A 20,731-nucleotide genomic window follows, 5' to 3' on the forward strand; every position below is an offset into this window, starting at 1 on the left:
CACTCCCTGTCACCCTGGGCGGGTTAAATTTCTCCACTTATGCCTTTATTCCTTTATGTTTCCCTATTGTATTGTTGCCAACTATCAGGGCTGTAATGAAGTAATTCATTATATAATGAACTTCTTAGTATCTGTGAGGCTTAGTGTCTGTAAACCTCACAGTGGAAGACTCAGTAGGTTTTTATTGGTTGCTCTATGTGACTGAGTATCAGAATATATGGGGTTGGAAGATGGCTCACTGGTTCTACCCACCCCATCCCAGCACCCATGTAAATGCCTCACCTGGCCTGCGTGGCAGCCCTGTTTGTAATCCCAGCGCATGGAATGTAGATTCAAGAGATCCCTGGGGTTAAAAGAGAGGCCCTGCCTTAACAAACAGAAAAGGTGGGTAGCCACAGTTGAGACAGACACCTAATGTCAGCCTCTGGCTTCTACAGGCACGTGTGCGCGCACACACACACACACACACACACACACACACACACACACACACACGTGCACATCCATCCTCTTTCTTATGTTAACTCACAGTCACATGCCAGAAGGGGAAAAAAAAAGTAAGGAGTATGATTGTGTATCTCTAGTTAATACTTCCTCTTTTCCTTTTAGGTATTCATGCCAAGCTGAACCGTTATTCAAAGTTGACAGTCCTCAGAAGAGCATCCTGGGAAAGCCTGTGAATTACATTGAGACTCAGCCAAGATGGCCAAGTATGGGGACTTTGAAGCCAGGCCTGATGATGGGCAGAATGAATTCAGTGATATCATTAAGTCCAGATCAGGTGAGTAATGGAGCCCTGCGTGGCTCTTCCTATGCTTGAAGACAGAGCTCTCTTAGCTTGTTTTGCCTTCTTGCGAGGCTAACCTCTCCCGAGGAATTTAATTCTGCCCAGTGACCGATATTTTTGTCAAAGGCCACATCGAGTCTCTGCGTGGCTTATCTTACTCTCTCGGCCTGTTTCTGCTGTATTGTGTGAGGAGTAGCTTTATTGGGAGAAACTGCTGCCTGCAGCTTGATGCTGCTCAGTTACGATGCCAATAAGATGGACAAACACAGCCAAACATTTTCCCTCATTTCCTGAAAACAGAAAGGAATCTCATGGTTAGAGCAGTGAATACCACAGTTTTTTGGCAGAAAAGTCTTGTGGTGGGATTCCTTTACCATATGCCCACCTACCACGTTGCACTTGGAGGCCGGCGCTGCTGCCACGTGACCTTCTCTTTCCTTTTTGAAATGTCAAACTTCTTAAGATACAGTTTCCACCCAATGTGACCAAACCAGCCAGACTAAGACAGATGATTTTCATGTGAACATTTAGATTGGAGGTCTCTTGATTCTACCCCTCCCCCTCGCCAATTCTTATGTAACCACTGCTTTTCAATTCTGGCTCTCCAAATGAATCAACTGCGGAGGTTTTTTTTTTTTTTTACAAATGCAGATGTGTTGGCTCCACTCCAAACCCACTGAATGAAAATTTCTGTATTTTAAAAAGCTTCAAACATGATTCCGAGACAGGCTCACAGGGGAGATATTTTTCAGCAAGCACAATCTTTCTGAGCTTGAAATATTCTGTAGAGCTGTCCTGACTGCGAACGCTGTCCTTTACTAACCCCAGCATTATAAATATTACCTTCAGCGTCACTGCTAAAAACAACAGCCACCCATAGAACTCAAGGTGATTTTTTGCAGTGGGAAATGTCTGCACGTTATGGTACGGGCTCATTTCTTACTTGAAACTTCCAAGACTTGTGCAGGAAGTGTGATCTCAGTAGGGTCCACGCTTCCCGTCATGACGCTGGTGGTGCTCGGTTGGTGAACCGTCTGGATGTTACAGATACGGCTGTGCAGATATGCAGTGTTCGTTCTAGCCTGAGGACACTTTGGGAGGTGGGTCGCCATGTCCTGTGACGTAGGCACTTTAAAGTGTACGCTGAGGAGGTTGCATTCTCCTGAATTTCATTCCAAGGGCACAGAATTCATATTGAGAAATGTGTAAAGCGACAGGCGAGTGGAAGAGAGACAGTGGGGTATCTGTGTGTCTCATAGTCTATGAATTGTGAGGATGACTGAGCCTTAGTATCTTTCTGAGTCAACTTCTGTTACATTAAGTCCTTGGATTTGGGGACCTGGAGGTGGCTCTGCGGGTAATTACCACAGAAGCAGGATGGCCTGAGCTCAGTCCTTGGGTCCCTTAAGGAAAGGTAGAAGGAGAGAAATTGCTCCACAGAAGTTGTTCTCATGCTTCTGTATGTGTTCAGTGACACGTGCATGTACACATATATACAATAATAGTAAATAAGATAGACTAAAAAATAAAGACCGTAGATATTTAGCATTGATTTTCTAGTTTTGGCTACTAGAGAATAGTTATTGTGTACATTTTTATTTTATTTTATTTTATTTTTTAGGTTTTTTTGAGACAGGGTTTATCTGTGTAACAGTCCTTGCTGTCCTGGACTTGCTTTTGTAGACTAGGCTGGCCTTGAACTCATAGCCATCTGCCTATCTTTGCATCCCAAGTGCTGGTATTGAAGGTGTGTGCCACCACGCCTGGCTCTATTGTGTAGTTTATGCTGAATATTCACACTTCCAGACTATTCCTTATATTTAAAATGACTATTTATAAAATCTAATAAGGCTCATATACTGCAGGGGTATAATTTGTTACTGTGTATATTTGTGGTGTTAAGGATTGATTGTTTTAAAAAATATTACTACATTTATTTATTCATTTGTGTGTACATGAGGGCTGGGTGTCCATGCGATGGCAGGCCTGTGGAGGCCAGAGGACAACTCTTGAGTGTCAGCGTTCTCTATCCACCATGTGCATTCAGGCGATCAAACTCAGGTTGTGTTGCTTGCTGAGCCATCTTGTCGACCCAGTGCACAGCACATCAACTGGTCGAATAATTCTGTTTGTAGAGTTTCTTCCTAGGCAGTAGATATAAATGTACATTTAAGAAACTGACTGCAGAACTGTTTATAGTAGAAAAAAAAAAAAAAAGGAGGAAACACCATAAAAACCCAACTGGGCGTGAGTTAGGTCATTGTTGCCTGGAGTGTTCAGAGATGCTCACCAGTTCTTAGGTTGTTAGCGTTTTGTTTGAAACCGATGCTCTCAGTCAAGCAACTCTGGAAATAGCAGTGAACTTACTGTTTCTTTACTGGGATCTCACAGCTGTGTAGATGACACAGAATCCCAGTGGAGGTAATTTAGTTAGAGTGCCAGACTAAAGTAGGTACGTATTCATAGAAAGTGAGATTGATGTGTGTGTGTGTGAGTGTATGTAAATACGGTAAACATGGAAGATGCTATTGACATATTGTTAAGTGGCTGTGATAAAGGAAGCTGTTGATATGAAAAGTATCTTTTAAAACGATTTCTGGTGGGGGCTGGGAGATGACTCAGTGGTGAAGAGCATTTGTTGCTGTTGCAGGAGGCCTGTGCCCATATTGTGGCTCACAACCATTTGCATGGCCAGTCCCAGAGTAGCCGATGCTCTCTACTGACCTCTGAGGACACCAGGCGCTCACATAGTGCACATACATACACGCTGGCAAAGCACTCCTAGACACACAGTAACAAAATAAACCTAAAAAATTTGCTGGCCATGGTAGCACACCTGTTATCCTGTCACTTGGGAGGCGGGGCAGGAAGATTTTGAGTCTGAGGCCATCCTGGGCTATATTATGAGAATCTGCCTCAAAAGAAAGAAAGAATCCAAAAGAAGACGTGAGATAAACGGCAAAATCCTCTTGGCATGGCATTTGGGATAGGGCTTTTCCTTACTGTCCACATGTGTTGTCCAAAGCTGCTTCATGAGCCCGTATTACTTAATTCTTATATTTCTAAAACCTCTTCAAATTGCTTGTAGCGTTTTAATGCCAGTGTTGACTGTGCCCTCCCTTTTAGTGGCACCTACTTCAAAACATGGTGAAAATTTAGCAACTGCATAGCTGAGATATGAATCATGTTCCTTTGGCTGGCTTGTGTTGCGAAAGCTGGCAGATAAATTTGGATTTGAATGAGCCAGTGAGTCATCTTGCCTTCTGGAAGGCACACTCTCGATTTTTGTTTAGGGCCAATGCATAGTATACACAGCACTATCTCAGGATGCTCCAAAGCTCACAAATTATTAGGAGACTTTTAGAAGTCTAGATGAAATAGTGGGAATGATCCAGATACAGTCCAGAAACTGAAAAGATATCTACTGGACAGGTTTCTTGGTACATTTCCCCCCAGTTTTTAAGAGGCAATATTTGCCCTGCACCTGTTGCTAGCTTATAATCCCAGCATTTGAGAGATGGAGACAGGAGAATCAGGAGTTCAAGGCCAGCCTTGGCTACACATTATTTGGGATCTAGCCTGGGCAATTTAGTGAGTTCCTATCTCATGGAAATACCTCCACTGCCCACAAGCAAATATTTTTCTATTGGAGAATTATAAGATTGAAATAAAATTGAGAATTTTATACATGCATGTAATGTTTTTGATCGAGTCTACTTCCAAATCCCTCACCTGCAATTCCTCACCTCTCCCTACCATCCTGTCCAATTTAATGTACTCTTGGACATTTTCTTATTTTTTTTTTCCATTTTTTCTTTTGTTTTTTTTGAGACAGGGTGTGGTGGCTACTTTTGTGTCAGTTTGACACAGGCAGAGTCATCTGGAAGAAGGGAACCTCAATTGAGAAAATGCCTCCGTAACATCCAGCTGTAGGTCTTATTCTTCATTAGTGATTGATGAGGGAGGGCCCAGCCCATTGAGGGTGGTGCCACCCCTGGCCTGGTGGTCCTAGGTTCTATAAGAAAGCAGGCAGGGTAAGCTCTGAGGAGCAAGCCAGTAAGCAGCACCCCTCTATGGCCTCTGCATCAGCTCCAGTCTCAAGGTTTCTGTCCTGTTTGAGCTCTTGCTTTTACTTCTTTTGATGATGGACTGTGATGTCGAAGTCTAAGCCAAGTAAACTCTTTCCTCCTCAACTTGCTTTTGGTCATAGTGTTTCATCACAGTAGTAATAATAGTAACCCTAAAACTAGGATGCAGGGTATCACTGTGTAACTGGCTGTCCTGGAATTCACTATGTAGACCAGGCTGGCCCCAGACTCATAGAGATTGAAATGCCTCTGTCTCCTGCATGCTGGGATTAAAGGCATGTGCCATCACAACTAGCATTTATTTATTTATGTTTTTGTTTTTTTGTTTATTTTTTATTTATTTAGTTTTTTTGAGACAGGATCTCATTGTGTAGCCCTGGCTGTCTTGTAATATGCTGTGTAGACCAGGCTGGCCTCAAATTCAGATGTCTCTGTCTCCCAAGTTTGGGGAGTAAAGGCATGTGCTACCACCACCTGGCTGCCTTTTTTTTTTGGTAGGTCTTATGAGAATTTTATACAACATATTTTGGTTATATTCACTCTCTTCTGAAACCCCTCCCAGTTCTACCCTTCCTTTCTTACTCACCCAAACTTGTGTCCTCTTCTTTAAAAAAAAAAATGCCTTGGATCCAGTTTGTGTTTCCCACATACTCTTGTGTGGCTAGCCGCTGCAGTGGCTTGGTTTACCTCCGAGGGATGTGGTGGTCTTTGACAATGGCTCCCATAGGCTCATATGTTTGAATACTTGATCCCTAGTTGATGGAACTTCTTGGGAAGAATCAGGAGGGAGGTATATCCTTGTTGGAAGAGTTGTTTCATGGGTGTGAGGTGTGGGGTATGGGGAGGTGGGGTGATGGCGGGTGGTGAACTTTGGGGTTTCAAAATACTCAGGCCATTGCCAGTAAGCTTCTCTCTGCCTCCTACTTTTGGATCAAGATGTGAGCTCTCAGCCGGGCAGTGGTGGCGCATGCCTTTAATCCCAGCACTCGGGAGGCAGAGGCAGGTGGATCGCTGTGAGTTCAAGGCCGGCCTGGTCTACAAAGTGAGTCCAGGACAGCCAAGGCTACACAGAGAAACCCTGTCTCAGGGGGAAAAAAAGAAGCAAGAAAGAAAGAAAGAAAGAAAGAAAGAAAAGATGTGAGCTCTCAGCTGTTTCTGCTGTCATGACTTTCCCCTGCCATCATGGACTCTGTCCTCTGAAATTGTAAGCCCCGTTAAGCACTTTCTTTTATAAGTTGCCTTGGCCCCAGTGTTTCATTAGTGCAATAGGAAAATAACTAAGATAGGTGGGAATACTCATAAAAGTGACTCCCCCTTTCCCAGCACCTATCAACTACAGATAGCTTTGTGGGTACAGGTGGGACTTGTGCCCACTTCCCTTCTTCAGGCTGTGACGTCATCTGTCGTGAGCTTGTGCAGGTCTTACATATGCTGTGACGACTACTGTGAGTTCATCCGTGAAGCTGACTGCTGTTTCTGAGAAAACACTGTTTACTTGTAGTCACCCACCTCCTCTGGCTCTTAGAACCTTCCTGTCCCCTCTTCTATAGTGATCCTTGAGCCTTGGGAAAAGAGGATGTGACATTCATGTCCCATATTCGGCTTAGTTCTCCATAGTCATTTTGGGCACTCCTGGAGCTTGGCACAGTACTACAAACACACAATAAACATTTTGTGTTAAAATAGTAGGACCATTCATTGCCCTTGTTGCAGCTTATGTTGTGCGTGAGATTTGTAATTCTGTGCATAAAGCTGTTTACACCATCTAAACAGAAATACCGAGTGCTGAGTTCTTGCATATTGGGTCCAGGACCCTGATGAAGGACGATGAGGGGATGAAGAATACAGTAAAGCTGGAATTTTGTGGGCTGAACAGAGACAGGTTCAGCTAAGCATGGAGGAGCAGTCACCAGGGAGGCCAACTTTAAGACTAAACATTGGAGGAAGTGGGGAGTTACAGCAGACATTTTCTGCACACACTGTCAACATGCAGTTTAAGGAAGGCTTTGTTGTTCCTTCGAGTCTCACCCAGGGAAGGCATGACCACTTCCATGGGACTGAGGCACTGGGGACCTTGACATGACTCTGTCCATTACAACACTAAACAGTCACTCAGGACTTCACTCCCTCCCTGCGACTATGTTATCAAGAGTTGGTATTGGAATAGTTTAAAGAACAAAACCCATATACTTATTTGTGGTTGTTTTACATATGAGTAATGCCTAGAAAGGAACATGAGGGCTTGTGGCTATGGGTTACTTTGTAGAGTACTGGCCTAGCATGCGTGAGGCCCTGGGTTCAATCCCCAGCAATATATAAACATGCTGTGGTGGTTCATGCCTGTAATCCCAGGGCTAAGAGGGTGGGAGCAGGAGGATCAGAAGTTCAGGCTCACCCCCAGCTGGTATGGCACTTCTGACACCCTGTCACTACATGACACCCTGTTTCAAAAGCCAGCAGACCAACCCAACAACCTCGCCCCCCACCTGATAAAAAAACAAAACAAAAAAAGAAGAGGACTAGAAAGCATTTGTTGTCTATTGGACTAGGATTTGGGGCCGCTGACAGTCTGTTGTTAAAACGCTTGTGATAAGGCTGTCATCAGTGGCTATAATAGTGGCAGCCTAATCGCCATAAGTTGGAAGGTTTAACAGGTTTATAAAGATTTTCAGACATCAGACCAAGAAGAATTATTTGAGCAAATGCATTACCGGTAGAGTGTGTGATTTGTGAACTTTTGTTTGGGACGTTGTGAAATATGAAATAATAGGCTGGGCATGGACACACAGACACACAGACACACAAACACACACAGACACACATACACACACACACACACACACACACACACACACACTACCCAATGATACCCTGTCTCAGAAAAGAAAAGCTATACAAGATAATGATAACAACGTGTTGCATGTAATGGAAAATCATCTTCACTGCTTTTAGATTTGGTTGGTGACAGCGTTTATTAAAGTTTGTGATAATGGATAAATCATCAGCTTTACTTGGTCCCGGTGATGATGAGAGTTTTAGCTCAGAGCTCCTTGAGAAGGCCAGACTCACACAGCCCTGGAGAGCATGTCAGTGACCCCCCCAAGGGAGACTCAGTAGCCGAAGGGGTTTAGAGCCACAGAGTCTCACATAGGAGAGAGCCATCTGTAAAAGAAATTGGTTGGGTCACCTCTACATTGTTGTATGATTTGCTCCTAAAATAACAACAACAAATAAGAGACCCAGGGTCGAGGGTCACGTCTCGCAGCTCGGTTGGTAGAGTGCTGACCTAGCGTGCACGAAGCCCTGGGTGGTGACAAACGTCTGTGAAGAGGATCAGAGGCTCAATGTTATCCTTAACTACATAGGAAGTTGAGCCAACCTGGCATATGTGAGACCCTGTTTTAAAACTAAAACTGTTAGTGGTTAAGAGCACTTGCTGCTCTTACAGAGGAGCCTACTTCCGTTATCAGGAACCATGTTGTGCAGCTTACAACTGCCTGGAATTTCAGCTCCAGAGGAACCAACATCATCTTGTGGCCTCTGTGGGCACTAGCACAGGTGACATGCCTGTGCACATACATGTAAATAATAAGAAAACCATTAAGCAAACACACACACACACACACACACACACACACACACACAAAACTAAAGAAACTTTGGATAAAAAGTTCAACTATGACAGTTTTATTATTTTACTTTACTTTTCTGCCCCCCCCCCCTTTTTTTTGTTTGCCTCAAAGTCACAGAGGTTAACCTGCCTCTGCTTCCCAAGTGCTGGGACTAAAGGTGTGTGTCACTACACCCAGCTATCTCCTGTGTTTTTAAAATCTAACTCTGGGTTCTAATTGTTGAGGAAATTAGAGCCTCTGTAGACTCAAGCCTATGATGTGGCTCCCCTGACCCTAATGCTGGCATCTTAATGATGACGCTGACTCCTGCATTTTCCATTTGGCATCTCACACTTACTGCACACATAACCATGAGCAGCTGCAGTGGCAAGAGGTCCGTCCTCACAGCTGCCCTTTCACGGATGGCACTCAGAGGCTAGACAGGAGTGTTTTGCTACACTAGTCTCTCCGTTTCAGGAGGACCTACCCAGGCGCCTTTGCACATCCCTCATTTCTTTACCACTGTCTGCTTTTAATACAGCCTTCATTAAGTGACCTTCTCTGTCGACTCTTGAAAGTCATGGTATTTTTTTATTTTTTATTTTGACCCACACTCTTTCTTTTCTTTCTGTATTTGTTTGAGGAAAAGGGCTTGCTTTTTATCCTAGTCTGCTCTCAAAGCCATGATTCTCCTGTCTCAGCCTTCCAAGTGCTGGTGTTACTGGCGTGCATACCACCCTGTACTGTGTGACTGTACTTGAGTTCTCTTGTGTTTTTCTTCCCACTCAGGCACTCTGCTTGCATTGTGTACTTTTGATATCATTCTCAATCCAGTTTAACTCCATGTGAGTTGGAGAACCAGTTACACCTCTGGCACCAAGCCCAGGGCCTAGTGGATTGTAGCCAAGGGTTCCACAGCTTGGAAATGCAGGGGCTGGGATTTGAACTCAGGTTTAGATTAGACTGGAGGAAGCCCAAGTCTGAATGCTGCACTGTCTTCTTGGTCACAAGATACTTTATCCTTGGCTGCCAGGAGGGTCATCATTTTATCCTCAAATCTGTTCCTTGCAAACTTTCCCACTGTTAACTGTGCATGAGTCCCTTCTGTCTCTTCCTTGCTACCTACTGAGGGTGACCCTGGGCTGCAACCTGGAGCTGCTTTGGTTCCCTGGTGGTATCATGGCCTTCATAGGAGACAGGACCTGCTGCTCCTTGGGCTGCCTTCATTTTTAGCTCTGTTTTGTCATTCTCTTCCGGGAGTTGACAAAGGGGAAAACACTGGAGGACAGACAGTCCTTGGGGCGGAAGATGAGAGATTGACACTGCTTCTGACGTGAATTCTTTTTCTCTCTTTCTCTGATGGCTGTTCAAGGCTTTTAACTGGCTGGCAAAGAAGGTAGGATTTCAGATGCATTGACATTTGGCACAGGGTAGAGCCTGATCTGGTGCCCAGAGAGGTAACTGTGCTGTGGAAAGAGCAGCTTGAGACGTGCTGGGGGAGGGCGGAGGGGCCCTTGAAACTAAAAGAAAGCAAATTTCTTTACTGATGATTAAACGGTGTTATATCATAGCAAGCCTACTGATGGTTAACCGGTGTTGTTACATTGTAGCAAGCTTTCTGAAAATATGCTATGTACTATCTGGGGTAAATTTCTAGCTGCCCAACAAGGTCCAGTGTGAGGGAAAGGATGAGGAGGATTGCCCTCTCCTCTGACCTTCCAGAAGGCCCTCTTCAGACAACACAGTGGCTAACGTAGATTTAAGGAGTGAATGGTCTGTTTTTAAGGTTTTTTTTTTTTTCTTTCTTTTTTTACATTTAAAATAGTATCTGTGAAGAGACTATGAAAAGCAATTCATTGCTCTTTCTGAAGCTTTCCTCAGCTGGAATATCTGTGCTTTAAAGAGGAAGCCTTTAATTGGGCTTTTGTTTTTGTTTCTTCCCACGATCCCTTGGGACTTGAGGTAGGGGACAGGCAGGGACCCTGGTAGAAACTCAACTCTGTTATGTGAGGCTGAGGAGGAGCCATCCTAAGACTTGTCTGCGCCAATAGGATTTTCACGAAGTGGGTCTGTGTCTGGGAACGCTATAGTAGAAATCGGTTGTGACTGGAAATTGTTAATGGTTGGGAGCTATTCTAACAGAGGCAGTGTGTTCATTATCTAGACAGGAGGGAAAACCCAATTTGGTTGAACCTTATTTGAACCCAGAAGTTTGAACTAGATGCTGATATGAGGGTTTTCCTGGGAACATGGGAACATGAAAGATCATGTAGGCAATTGTAAACACTAGTTAAAAATTAATCTAAAGCACTGGAGAGTGGGATGCAGGTTGCTAGATTCCCTCCCCTTTTCCACCGTGTGGAGAAAGAAGCATTGACTGTGTTGTTGTTTGGATATTTATTTATTTATTTAATGTTATTTTTTAATTAAAGCTGCTTAATCAGAGGTATGCCCCACTCAATAGCTGGAAGGTGAGCCAGTGTAAGTTTTTGTCTATGTATATGTACGCACATGTGAGGGCATAGAGATCAAACTTGGGTGCTGTTTCTCAGGAGCTTTCAACATTTTTTTTGTTTAAGAAGGTCTCACTGGGTTACCAAGAAGAGACTTGATACCCTATGAGCATATACAGGGGGAGGAAATCCCCCTCAGGAACAATTATAGGGGAGGGGAATAAGGGGAAAATGGGAGATAGGGAAGAATGGGAGGATACAAGGGATGGGCTAATCATTGAGATGTAACAAGAATAAAGTAATAAAAAATTAAAAAAAAAAAAAAAAAAAAAAAAAAAAGAAGAAGAAGAAGAAGGTCTCACTGGATGGGAGCTCTGGCTGGCCCCCGGAAGTCTGGCCGTTGAGCACCAGGGACCCACTTGTCTTCATCTCCTTTTTTTGGAATTATAAGCACACCATCATACCTGGCGTCTTTTGTTTTTCATAGGTTTTTGGGGTCCAACTGAGGTCCACATGTTTGCAAGGCAAGCACTTTACTGACTGAGCTAAACAGTATAATAGACATTTGCTCTATTAGAGATGATGACTTGGAGACCCAGCCTTGGAGATCGTGTTTCCTTCCTTTCACCTTTGCTTCCTCTACACTCAAGGTTACACTTGTCAAATCCAGGATGACACTTAGGGCTTCCTCGGAGTTCTGTGCTTTTTGCCCTTGTGTCTTTGAATGATCAGATCCCTGAGGTCTGGGTCTGCCCCGTGGAGCTGCTTTTGCAGAAGCTGGCTTTTGTGGCACAGCTCATGAGTGAGTTGTTCTCCTATGCTCGTGTGGCATCTGAGATACTGGCCTGGTGTGGTACAGCCTCTTACCAGTGTTGAAACTCAAGATTTGTTATATAATTATTTTTTTTTTGTTATATTATTTTAAAAAATGATTTTCTTAACATTTATTTTGCTCTGTGTGTGTGTGTGTGTGTGTGTGTGTGTGTGTGTGTGTGTGTGTATGCCGCCATATACAGGTCAGAAGACAAATCGTTCTTTCCTCTCACCGTGTGGGTTCTAGAGATATAACACTGGTGATTCGACTTGGCTATGGTTAAGGGTCTTTAACTGTTGAGGCATCTTGCCAGCCAGGAAATCTAATTTCTTATATTAAACAGAAGGAAGAGGAGGAAGAGGAAGAAGAGGAGGAGGAGGAGGAGGATAAATCAGTTGGGCTCACTGACACAGCAAACACAAGAGTAGCCTATTCTGTATGAGTATTTTTATTTCTTTTGGTGTGCAGCTTACTAGACAATCTTTTGTGTCCAGTTCAATCACTGTAACCCTTAAGTTCAGTTACAAAACATTTTTTTCTCCAAAAGAATAAGACTTGAGCAGGGTGTGGTGGCATGCCTTTCATTCCTGAATTCTGGAGGCTGAGGCAGGTGGATCTCCTTAAGATTGACACCAGCCGCGTCTACAAAGTGAATTTCAGGTCAGCCAGGGTCATGCAGTAAGACTGAGTCTTGGGCTGGAGAGATGGCTCAGAGGTTAAGGGTACCTACTGCTCCTCCAGATGGTCCTGAGTTCAATTCCCAGCAACCACATGGTGGCTCACAACCATCTATAATGTGATCTGATGCACTCGTCTGGCCTGCAGGTGTACATGCAGGCAGAGCACTGTATACATAATAAATAAATAAATAAATATTAAAAAAGAAAGATTGAGTCTTGAGGTGGAGGGGGAGGGAGGGTGTGTGTGTGTGGGAGTGTGAGGGGTGGGGTTGGGGAAATTCAAGGCAGTCATAGCAGAGAAATCTAGTTAAAAATAAGACTTGCTACCCGTGTATCTGAAGTGATGAAACCTGGGATGGACAGCCTTGCTTCCTACCCTTTCAGAAGTAGCACCAATACTCTGCAGATCTGCAAATTAAAAAAGCTTTGCTTTCTTACTGTGCTTTTACTCTATAATATCTATGTGAAGAAAATCGTGGAATAGATATATTTTTGAGACTGATATAGCCCGTCTAGGTGACTTGTGAATCTCATTATTTAAAGTTAGTTCTGTAATTACATAGCCTTATGCACGTTCCTTTATTTTTGAATGCTGGGCTTTGAGCTCCAGGCTGAGTGTCTGAGTCCTCCTGGATTCTGACTCAGGAATTTCCATAAGCCCTGAGGGTTTTTCCTTCCTAGAGCCTTGGCTTAGCCAGTGAAAGGCAGGCTTGGGAGTCCCAGCCTTAAAGGGAGAGTGGCCTGAATTCCCCGGAGGGAGGAAAAGTGAGAGTCAAGTGTTTGTTTTTACTTAGAAACGTTTCCTGGTAAACAGTTTTAAAAGCTAATGGTTTTCATAATATCAGACTTTTTATTTTTTGATGCCTCATCCGTTGGAATTTGGGCTATGCTGAGAGGAGGTAGAACAGAGGAAAGTGGGTCAGGGGAGTGGTGACAGATGCTGCCTGGAGTCCTGTGGCATTTGGACTAGAATGTCCCACCCAAATGCAGAGTGGCCACGTGGGGTTTCCTCATCAGCTCCTTAGTCATACCTCAGGGTAGTGAACCTCTTCCTTCTATCAGGCTGCCCTGGAATTTGCTCTGTAGACTGTTCTGGCCTTAAATTCACAGAGATCCGTCTGCCTTTGCCTTCCAAGTGCTGGTGTTTGTATTGCTGGCTAGCTGTCTGTCTGTCTCCCCACACTCTTACCCCCTCTTTTTCTTTTTTGGAGACATGAAACATGGTGTCACATAGCCTGGGCTGTCCAGCGTGCTGAGATGACAAATGTGTGCCAACATGCCTGGTTTATGTAGTTCTGTGGCCCTCACCCAGGGCCTCAGGTGTGCTAGGCAAGCACTGAGCTACATCTTCAGGCCATATATGGTATGATATGATGTAATTTAATATATACATTTAAACATTATTTCCAAAAATGATGTGTTTGTGATTTGTAATGTGGGAAAAATTCTTCACATTTATGCTCCATATGCTACTTTCCCAATTTTCTTTTCCTGACATGCTCAGCTCAGAGAAAACGCTGTGCATTTCCCTCCCTGCTTCTTAAAGGCTAAGTAGGTGGTGGCTAGCACTTCTGTTTTCTGTATCTGCTCCCATTGAAATGAAGCTGTCTCTCATTCTTTTAAAACCAGTAAATTTGAGCCGGGATGTGGTGGCGTACACCTGTAATCCTGGCACTCAGAGGCAAGTGGATCTCTGTAAATTCGAGGCTGGCCTGGTCCACAAAGTGAGTCCCGGACAGCCAAGGCTACACAGAGAAGCACTGTTTTGAAAAACCAACAAATCAACAAAACAACTCTCCCCCCAAAAAACAGTGATTAAAAAAAAAAAAAAGGTGGTTTGTATGTCAACGGAGAATTAAAGAGTTGTAAGGGTACTGGAGAGATGGCACAGTGGTTAAGAGCATTAGCCACCCTTCTGGAGGACCTGGGTTTGATTCCAAGCACCCATATGGTGGTTCCCAATCACCGGTAACTCCAGACCTAGGGAATCCGATGCCTTCTTCTGGCCTTTGTGGGCATGGCATGAACACAGTGCATAGATATACATGCATGCGAAACCACCCATGCACCCGTAAACATAAAGGGAAGGAGAAGTTACATGGATTATAACCATGGTAGCATGTTTGTTAGGGATCTACAAGAACATCCCAGAAGGCTCAGAATAGCTCTATGTTTAGAGAGCCATACTGAGTTAAACCAAACCAAACCCCAAATCTCTTGAGGACCTCTGCAAGAATACCACTGAGCTAGCGTTTTTTTTTTTTTTTTTTTTTAAGATTTATTTATTTATTACATATACAGTGCTCTGTCTGCTTGTACCCCTTCAGGCCAGAAGAGGGCATCAGATCACATTATAGATGGTTATGAGCCACCATGTGGTTTCTGGGAATTGAACTCAGGACCTCTGGAAGAACCAGACAGTGCTCTTAACCTCTGAGCCATCTCTCCAGCCCCCAAGCTAGCATTTTTTAAAACTTCTTTGAAAAGGTCAATAAGCAATGTCAGTTCTTCAAGGTCCTTTAAGATAGTGATCCCTTTGTCAAAGCCTTTGTGTGGAATTTGAGCACCCCTCTCACCATACTCCCAGAATTTAACAGGAGCCATTTCCTGGGCAGTTTTAGGCAGATAGACAGAAGGGCACTTGAGCAGGACCTGAGTAGCTTGCTGCCAGTCTGTGACGGGACAGAGAATTTCTGTGCAGACATGGGCTACATTGACGAGTGGAGCAAGCTTAAACAATTCACTTAGGAAAAATCATATTTACTTAAAACAGAGAGACTGAGCCAGGGCCGTGGTAGCGCATGCCTTTAATCCCAGCACTTGGGGGGCAGAGACAGGTGGAGCACTGTGAGTTCGAGGCTAGCCTGGTCTACAAAGTGAGTCCAGGACAGCCAAGGCTACACAGAGAAACCCTGTCTCGAAAAACCTAAACCAAAAACAACCCTCTCCCCCAAAACACAAACTAACCAACCAACCAAACAAACAAACAAAAAACCAGAGAGACCACAAAATAGGTCTAATAAAAATCTATCCCAAACAACTTTATAAGCAAAATTGAGTTCCAAGTGATAGAGGATCCGGTTGCTAGTGAGTTGTTGTCATGTCTTGTGTGAAATGATATTGTCTTTTGAAATATACGGTGTAAATATATTGACTCAGATCTGAGAGGATGTTGCTGAATTTGCACAGTGTGGAATAATATCCCCAGCCTTACCCCCAGAGCCTAGCTTGCAGTGAGGTCATGAATCCAGCTCTCTGTGTGTTTTGTAGTCTCTGCAAGTGTCTGCAGAATGTAGACATAGAGGGGTCTCAAAGATAAGTGTTGGCCAACTTGACCCAAACCTAGACATACCTGGGTAGAGAGAGTCTCAGTTGAAGAATTGCCTTCATCCAGTTGGCCCGGGGACATGTCTGTTGGGGCGTTTTCTTAATTGCTAATTGATGTAAGAGAGCCCAGCTTACTATGGGCAGTGCCAGCCTTGGGGAGGTGGCCCCGCCCCTGGCTGTTTGAGAACAGTAACTGAGCAAGCCAAGGACAGCAAGCTAGTAAGCAGTGTTCCTGTATAGTCTCTGCTTTAGTTCCTGCCTTCATGTTCCTGCCTTGAGTTCCTGCCCTGCTTACCCTTCATGGAGTAAGTTGAAATAAGCCCTTTCTTCCCAAAGTAGCTTTTGGCCATGGTGTTTACCATAGCAACAGAAAGCAAAGTAAAACAAAAGGTCTTCTCAAATGTGCGGCCACTGCTCAGTTCCATAGCATGTAGTGTGATAGACCCTTAATTATCAAACCTTCCTGTCAGTACTGTTCATGTAGAGAGCTCCCCGTGGAGCATTTTAACTTACATATGCGTTTACAGGAGACCCATGCTGTTATGAGTTAGCAGAAAATAGAGTTCTGCAGACCACACACTTGCGAATGCTTTCTCACTGACTCAGGGTTAGAGGTAGGCAGGTCCTATGCTTTGTGTGTGTGTGTGTGTGTGTGTGTGTGTGTGTGTGTGTGTGTGTGTGTTTATGTATGTATGCACATGTATGTGGGAGTACACAGGCCCATAGGTATACTGAGACCAGAGGAGGACATCAGGTTTTGTCTGTGCCCCTCTGCTTTGTTCTTTTGAGGCAGGGTATCTCTTTGTATGTATAGAGCTTGATTGAGAGCTAGAAAACCCTAATGATCCTTTTATCTTTGCCTCCAAAGTGCTATGGTTCCAGGTGCTTTCACATGACCACGCTTGGCTTTTTACAAGGGTGCTTGCTTGGGATTTGAACTCAGACTCTTCTGCAACCACTCTCACCCACAGAGTGCGTGGTGTGCTAGACCCCAGAGGTGTCTTTCTAGTATCCAAGGGCATATATGTTTAAACGAGGCAAATAAGGAGGTCTGAAAACATCTGTCTTCCTACAGCATTTCCTTGCCCTTCTTTTCGTTCCCCAGTCCTTGGTGTAGGTAGTTAGGTTGTTCTTTTTTGTTTGTTTGTTGTTGTTTTGAGACAGGGCTTCTCTGTGTAGCCTTGGCTGTCCTAGACTCATTTGAGACAGGGCTTCTCTGTGTAGCCTTGGCTGTCCTAGACTCACTTTGTAGACCAGGATGGCCTCGAACTCACAGCGATCTGCCTGCCCCTGCCTCCCGAGTTCTTGGATTAAAGGTGGACACCACCATGCCTGGCTGGCCAGGTTGCTCTATGAAAACTACCCATGGCCCTCCTCTGCCTAACCAGTGGACTTGTTTTGGCTCTTGCACTATGTTGCTCCCCCCTCTCCCAGCATGCGGTTCTGAAGTTTCAATCTTCACACATCAGCCTGTCTCAGAAAGCATCATTGTGCCCTAGTCCCTGTTTTCCTCTTGTTCCCTGTGTATTTCTACTTTTGACTCCCGGGGCTTTTGGATATACTTTTCTCTTTTGACTCTCAGACGCCAGCCTTTAGCCAAATCTCCACACACAGCGAGTCCTCAGTAAAGGTTTTTTGGGGACTCCCCACTGGTTTAAAAACACTAGACTTTCTTGGATGCATCCCGCCCCACTCCTGACTTCAGCAATGACCAACACCCAGTCATCATTGTTAGCTGCTGGGCTCAGCTTTGAATACGGCACATTTTCCCATTTGATGTGTCTTCTGGCTAATTGGGGTGAAAAACACAAATTGGTATCCCCGAATAAGAACTAGTTGGTATGAAAGGAACATGGAAAAGGGAGGCGGGGCTGGACATGAGGGAAGTTGGGGTGGGCCTTGAAGAATGCACAGAAGTCAGCCATGTGGACAATCAGCAAAGGGCATCCCAGTGGCGGACAAGGAACGGTGCTGTAGCTGGTAGTTGACTGTGGTTGGGGTAAAGGGGATGGCAAAAGTGGACATGGGGGACAATACAGGATTTTTAGCTGGTTTCCTATCTCACTGTGTACTGTTTGTCAAGGTGGTATTTTGATTGGCAATATGAATGATACATTTAGAAGGGTGCAGTGCTGGAGGGAAGCAGGCAACAGTTAAGAGTTTTGAAAATGGTTGATTAGAGATGATGGGGATTTGGGTAGTGATTCCGGAGGTGTTCCGTAGGGGAGTGATATGAGTATTGTTGGTTGACACCCACATGCAGAAGGTCCCAGCATGCATGAGGCCCCAGTGTGAATGCCACCACCATGGCATGAGCTTTATTTTAATTAATTAACTTGAAGACACAAAGTTGATGTTTGAGTGTATTCCTCTATCAATCTCTAACTTTGTTTATGGACTCCGGGTCTCTGGCTGAACCTGAAACCTGCCAATTCTTGCTGGTCTAGGTAGGTAGCTCACCTTGGACATCCTCTGTCTTTACATCCTGAGTGCTGGGATTACAGGTGGCCACCATGCCTGTCCATTTTTACGTGGATCTGGGCACTGAACTCTAGTTCTCACATTTTAAATATCTGTTGCCTGAAATGGGGTCATGCTGTATGTCCAGACTGGCTTCAGTCTCATGGTCCTCCTGCCTCAGCCTCCTGAGTGTGACGCTCATAGACTTGTCCACCAGGCCTGGCTTGTACATAACTTTACAATAAATCAAGTTTCAGTGATTTTTGTATCGCTTCCCCCCCCCCATCTGTATTCTAGAAGATAGGATATACTGTAGGAAAAAGCAGATAAATTGAGGAAATGGTTTATTCATACAACACAGAGCAAGATTTCTTTACAAAGATAGTGAAGAAAGAGCGTAATCTCATTTTAAAGTGAGAATAATCACCTTGAACAACTAAAACAATATCTATGGGCCAAAAAAGCTGGGAAACCGGTTTCAGCTCAGCTTTAATTGAAGACTAGGGGTGTTTGACATGACTCTGAAGATAACGTTGTCCTCTATTACTGATTTCAGCTTCAGTAGAGATGATGGAGTAAATGCAAATTAAAAATAAATCGAGAGCAGATGTTGAGGAATACCTTTCATTTAGGGAATAATTAAACAATGGAAAGGTCATTGGAGTTTAGTCAATAAAGCTGGGATGTGCTGAAGTCATAATTAGTCAGCTAACAGATGCCTTCGTCCTGTGCTCTGCTGGGGAGCATTTGGGAATGGAAACAGGAGGAGGCTGTTTCTATCTTGTTGGATGGAAAGTTCCACCTCCCGGAGTCTTTTATCTTGCAGACGAGCTTGAATGGACTCTGTGTGAGCCACCATCTCAGGAACTGTGGTTCATTAACTTTGAAGCAAAATAGAAGCTCCCCTTTCAAAGCTCATACCACCGTTACAGGCGGTGTGCTGCTGATACCTAGGTTTTTGGCTTGACAAAATATATAGCATTTTGTCACCTTGATCTTGCTATGTGTCAGGTGCTTAGATCCTGGACAGGGTGACCAATGTAACTTATGAAAGAAAGAGAGCACTTGGGAGGCAGAGGCAGGCGGATTGCTGTGAGTTCAAGGCCAGCCTGGTCTACAAAGTGAGTCCAGGACAGCCAAGGCTGCACAGAGAAACCCTGTCTCGAAAAACAAACAAACAAACAAACAAACAAACAAAAAAAAAAAAAAAAAAAAAAGAAAGAGTTTATTGAGGCTTATGGTTCCAGAGAGTTAGAGTCTGTGATTATGTTGTCAGGGAGTGTGGTAGCAGGCAGGCTAATTGTAGAGTTGAGGGCGGAGCTTGTCAATAAATGTTTGCAATATATAGTTTCTTTCACTACTCTGCTTTTGCACATTTCCTTGGAAAATGATTACAGTTCTGAACAGTTAGATTTATTGCATTATCTAGTGTGTGTGTGTGTGTGTGTGTGTGTGTGTGTGTGTGTGTGTGTGTAAACACACACCTTTGTGCCGTACCACAAGTGTGGAAGTCAGAGGGCAGCTTTTGGGAGTTGGTTCTGTCGTACTTGTGGATCTGGGGACCCAACTCAGGTTGTCAGGCTTGGTGTCATGAGCTGTTACTCAGTGCGCCATCTCTCTGGACTATGCTTGCATCCCTCGAAGAGATCTACGATCCACCAGAAAGTTGCACTATGTGCAATTGGGGTTCTGTGTTCATGGTACTTCTGTCTTTCCTGATGGAGGCTCAGATGGCAATGAGTTCACTGACTCACACCGTTGGAGCCACTCCAAGTCCAGGGTCTTACTCTGGCCTCTGCTGTCGTGGAGCCAGTCAGCCATTGCATTGCTCAGCTTAAGGGGTGTAGACACAGAGTTTGAAGGACAGAATTTGTGATATTGTTTGACCCAGTTTTGCATATAATGAATTTTTATTTGTTGACAAATTGTTCCCTTTTGCTAAAAGTGGCAAATAATCAGACATAAATTACTAATTAACAGGCTGGCTCAGGTTTTAGTTATTTATGTTTTAATTAATGACACTTGTGCTGTATCAGGCTCTGGTAGAATGGGTATTAAAAATACCTTTTTTCCCCCTGATGTTTCATAAAAATATCGACTTATTTGTCATTATGGTCTTTTGTAGTGCTTCATTCTTCGCACATTTGTGCCACTGGGGAGGTGAGGCAGTGTGTCCTTGCTTCTCATGTCATATGTTGCCTAGATCTCCCGGTTGGACCCCCATGATTATATGTGAGGCCGGGGAGCTGTGAGACTGGGGAGCTGTGGGACTGGGGGAAGCCACCTTGGAGCAAGAGTGGGTTTGAAGCATGTCCAAATCCCAGAAATCTTGTTTTGAGATTAGCAGGAGTAAGATCAACCTTCCTCCCATCCCCGCCCCCCCCCCCCAACCTTTGCCCCCTGAGTCAAGTAGCCCTTTAGCCAGATTGAACTTCCTTTGCCCTTATAAGGAAATGTCTAGCAGTACCTGGAATTCCTCATGCAAATGAGGCATCCCCAGCACTCTGGCCC

At 44.3% G+C, this 20,731-nt stretch overlaps 1 protein-coding gene across 1 annotated transcript in view; it reads left to right on the top strand.

Annotated features, from left to right (window-relative positions):
- The first annotated feature begins 590 nt into the window (after positions 1–590).
- The window catches only part of Utrn (utrophin), a 490,302-nt gene continuing 470,161 nt past the window's right edge, over positions 591–20,731 (top strand). Inside the window, exon 1 of the mRNA XM_051164610.1 lies at positions 591–781. Within this exon, the coding sequence (XP_051020567.1) occupies positions 703–781 (79 nt within the window). The 5' untranslated portion in view covers positions 591–702. The remainder of the gene's footprint in view (positions 782–20,731) is intronic.

Source organism: Acomys russatus, chromosome 21, assembly GCF_903995435.1.
Source record: "Acomys russatus chromosome 21, mAcoRus1.1, whole genome shotgun sequence".
NCBI lineage: Eukaryota > Metazoa > Chordata > Mammalia > Rodentia > Muridae > Acomys > Acomys russatus.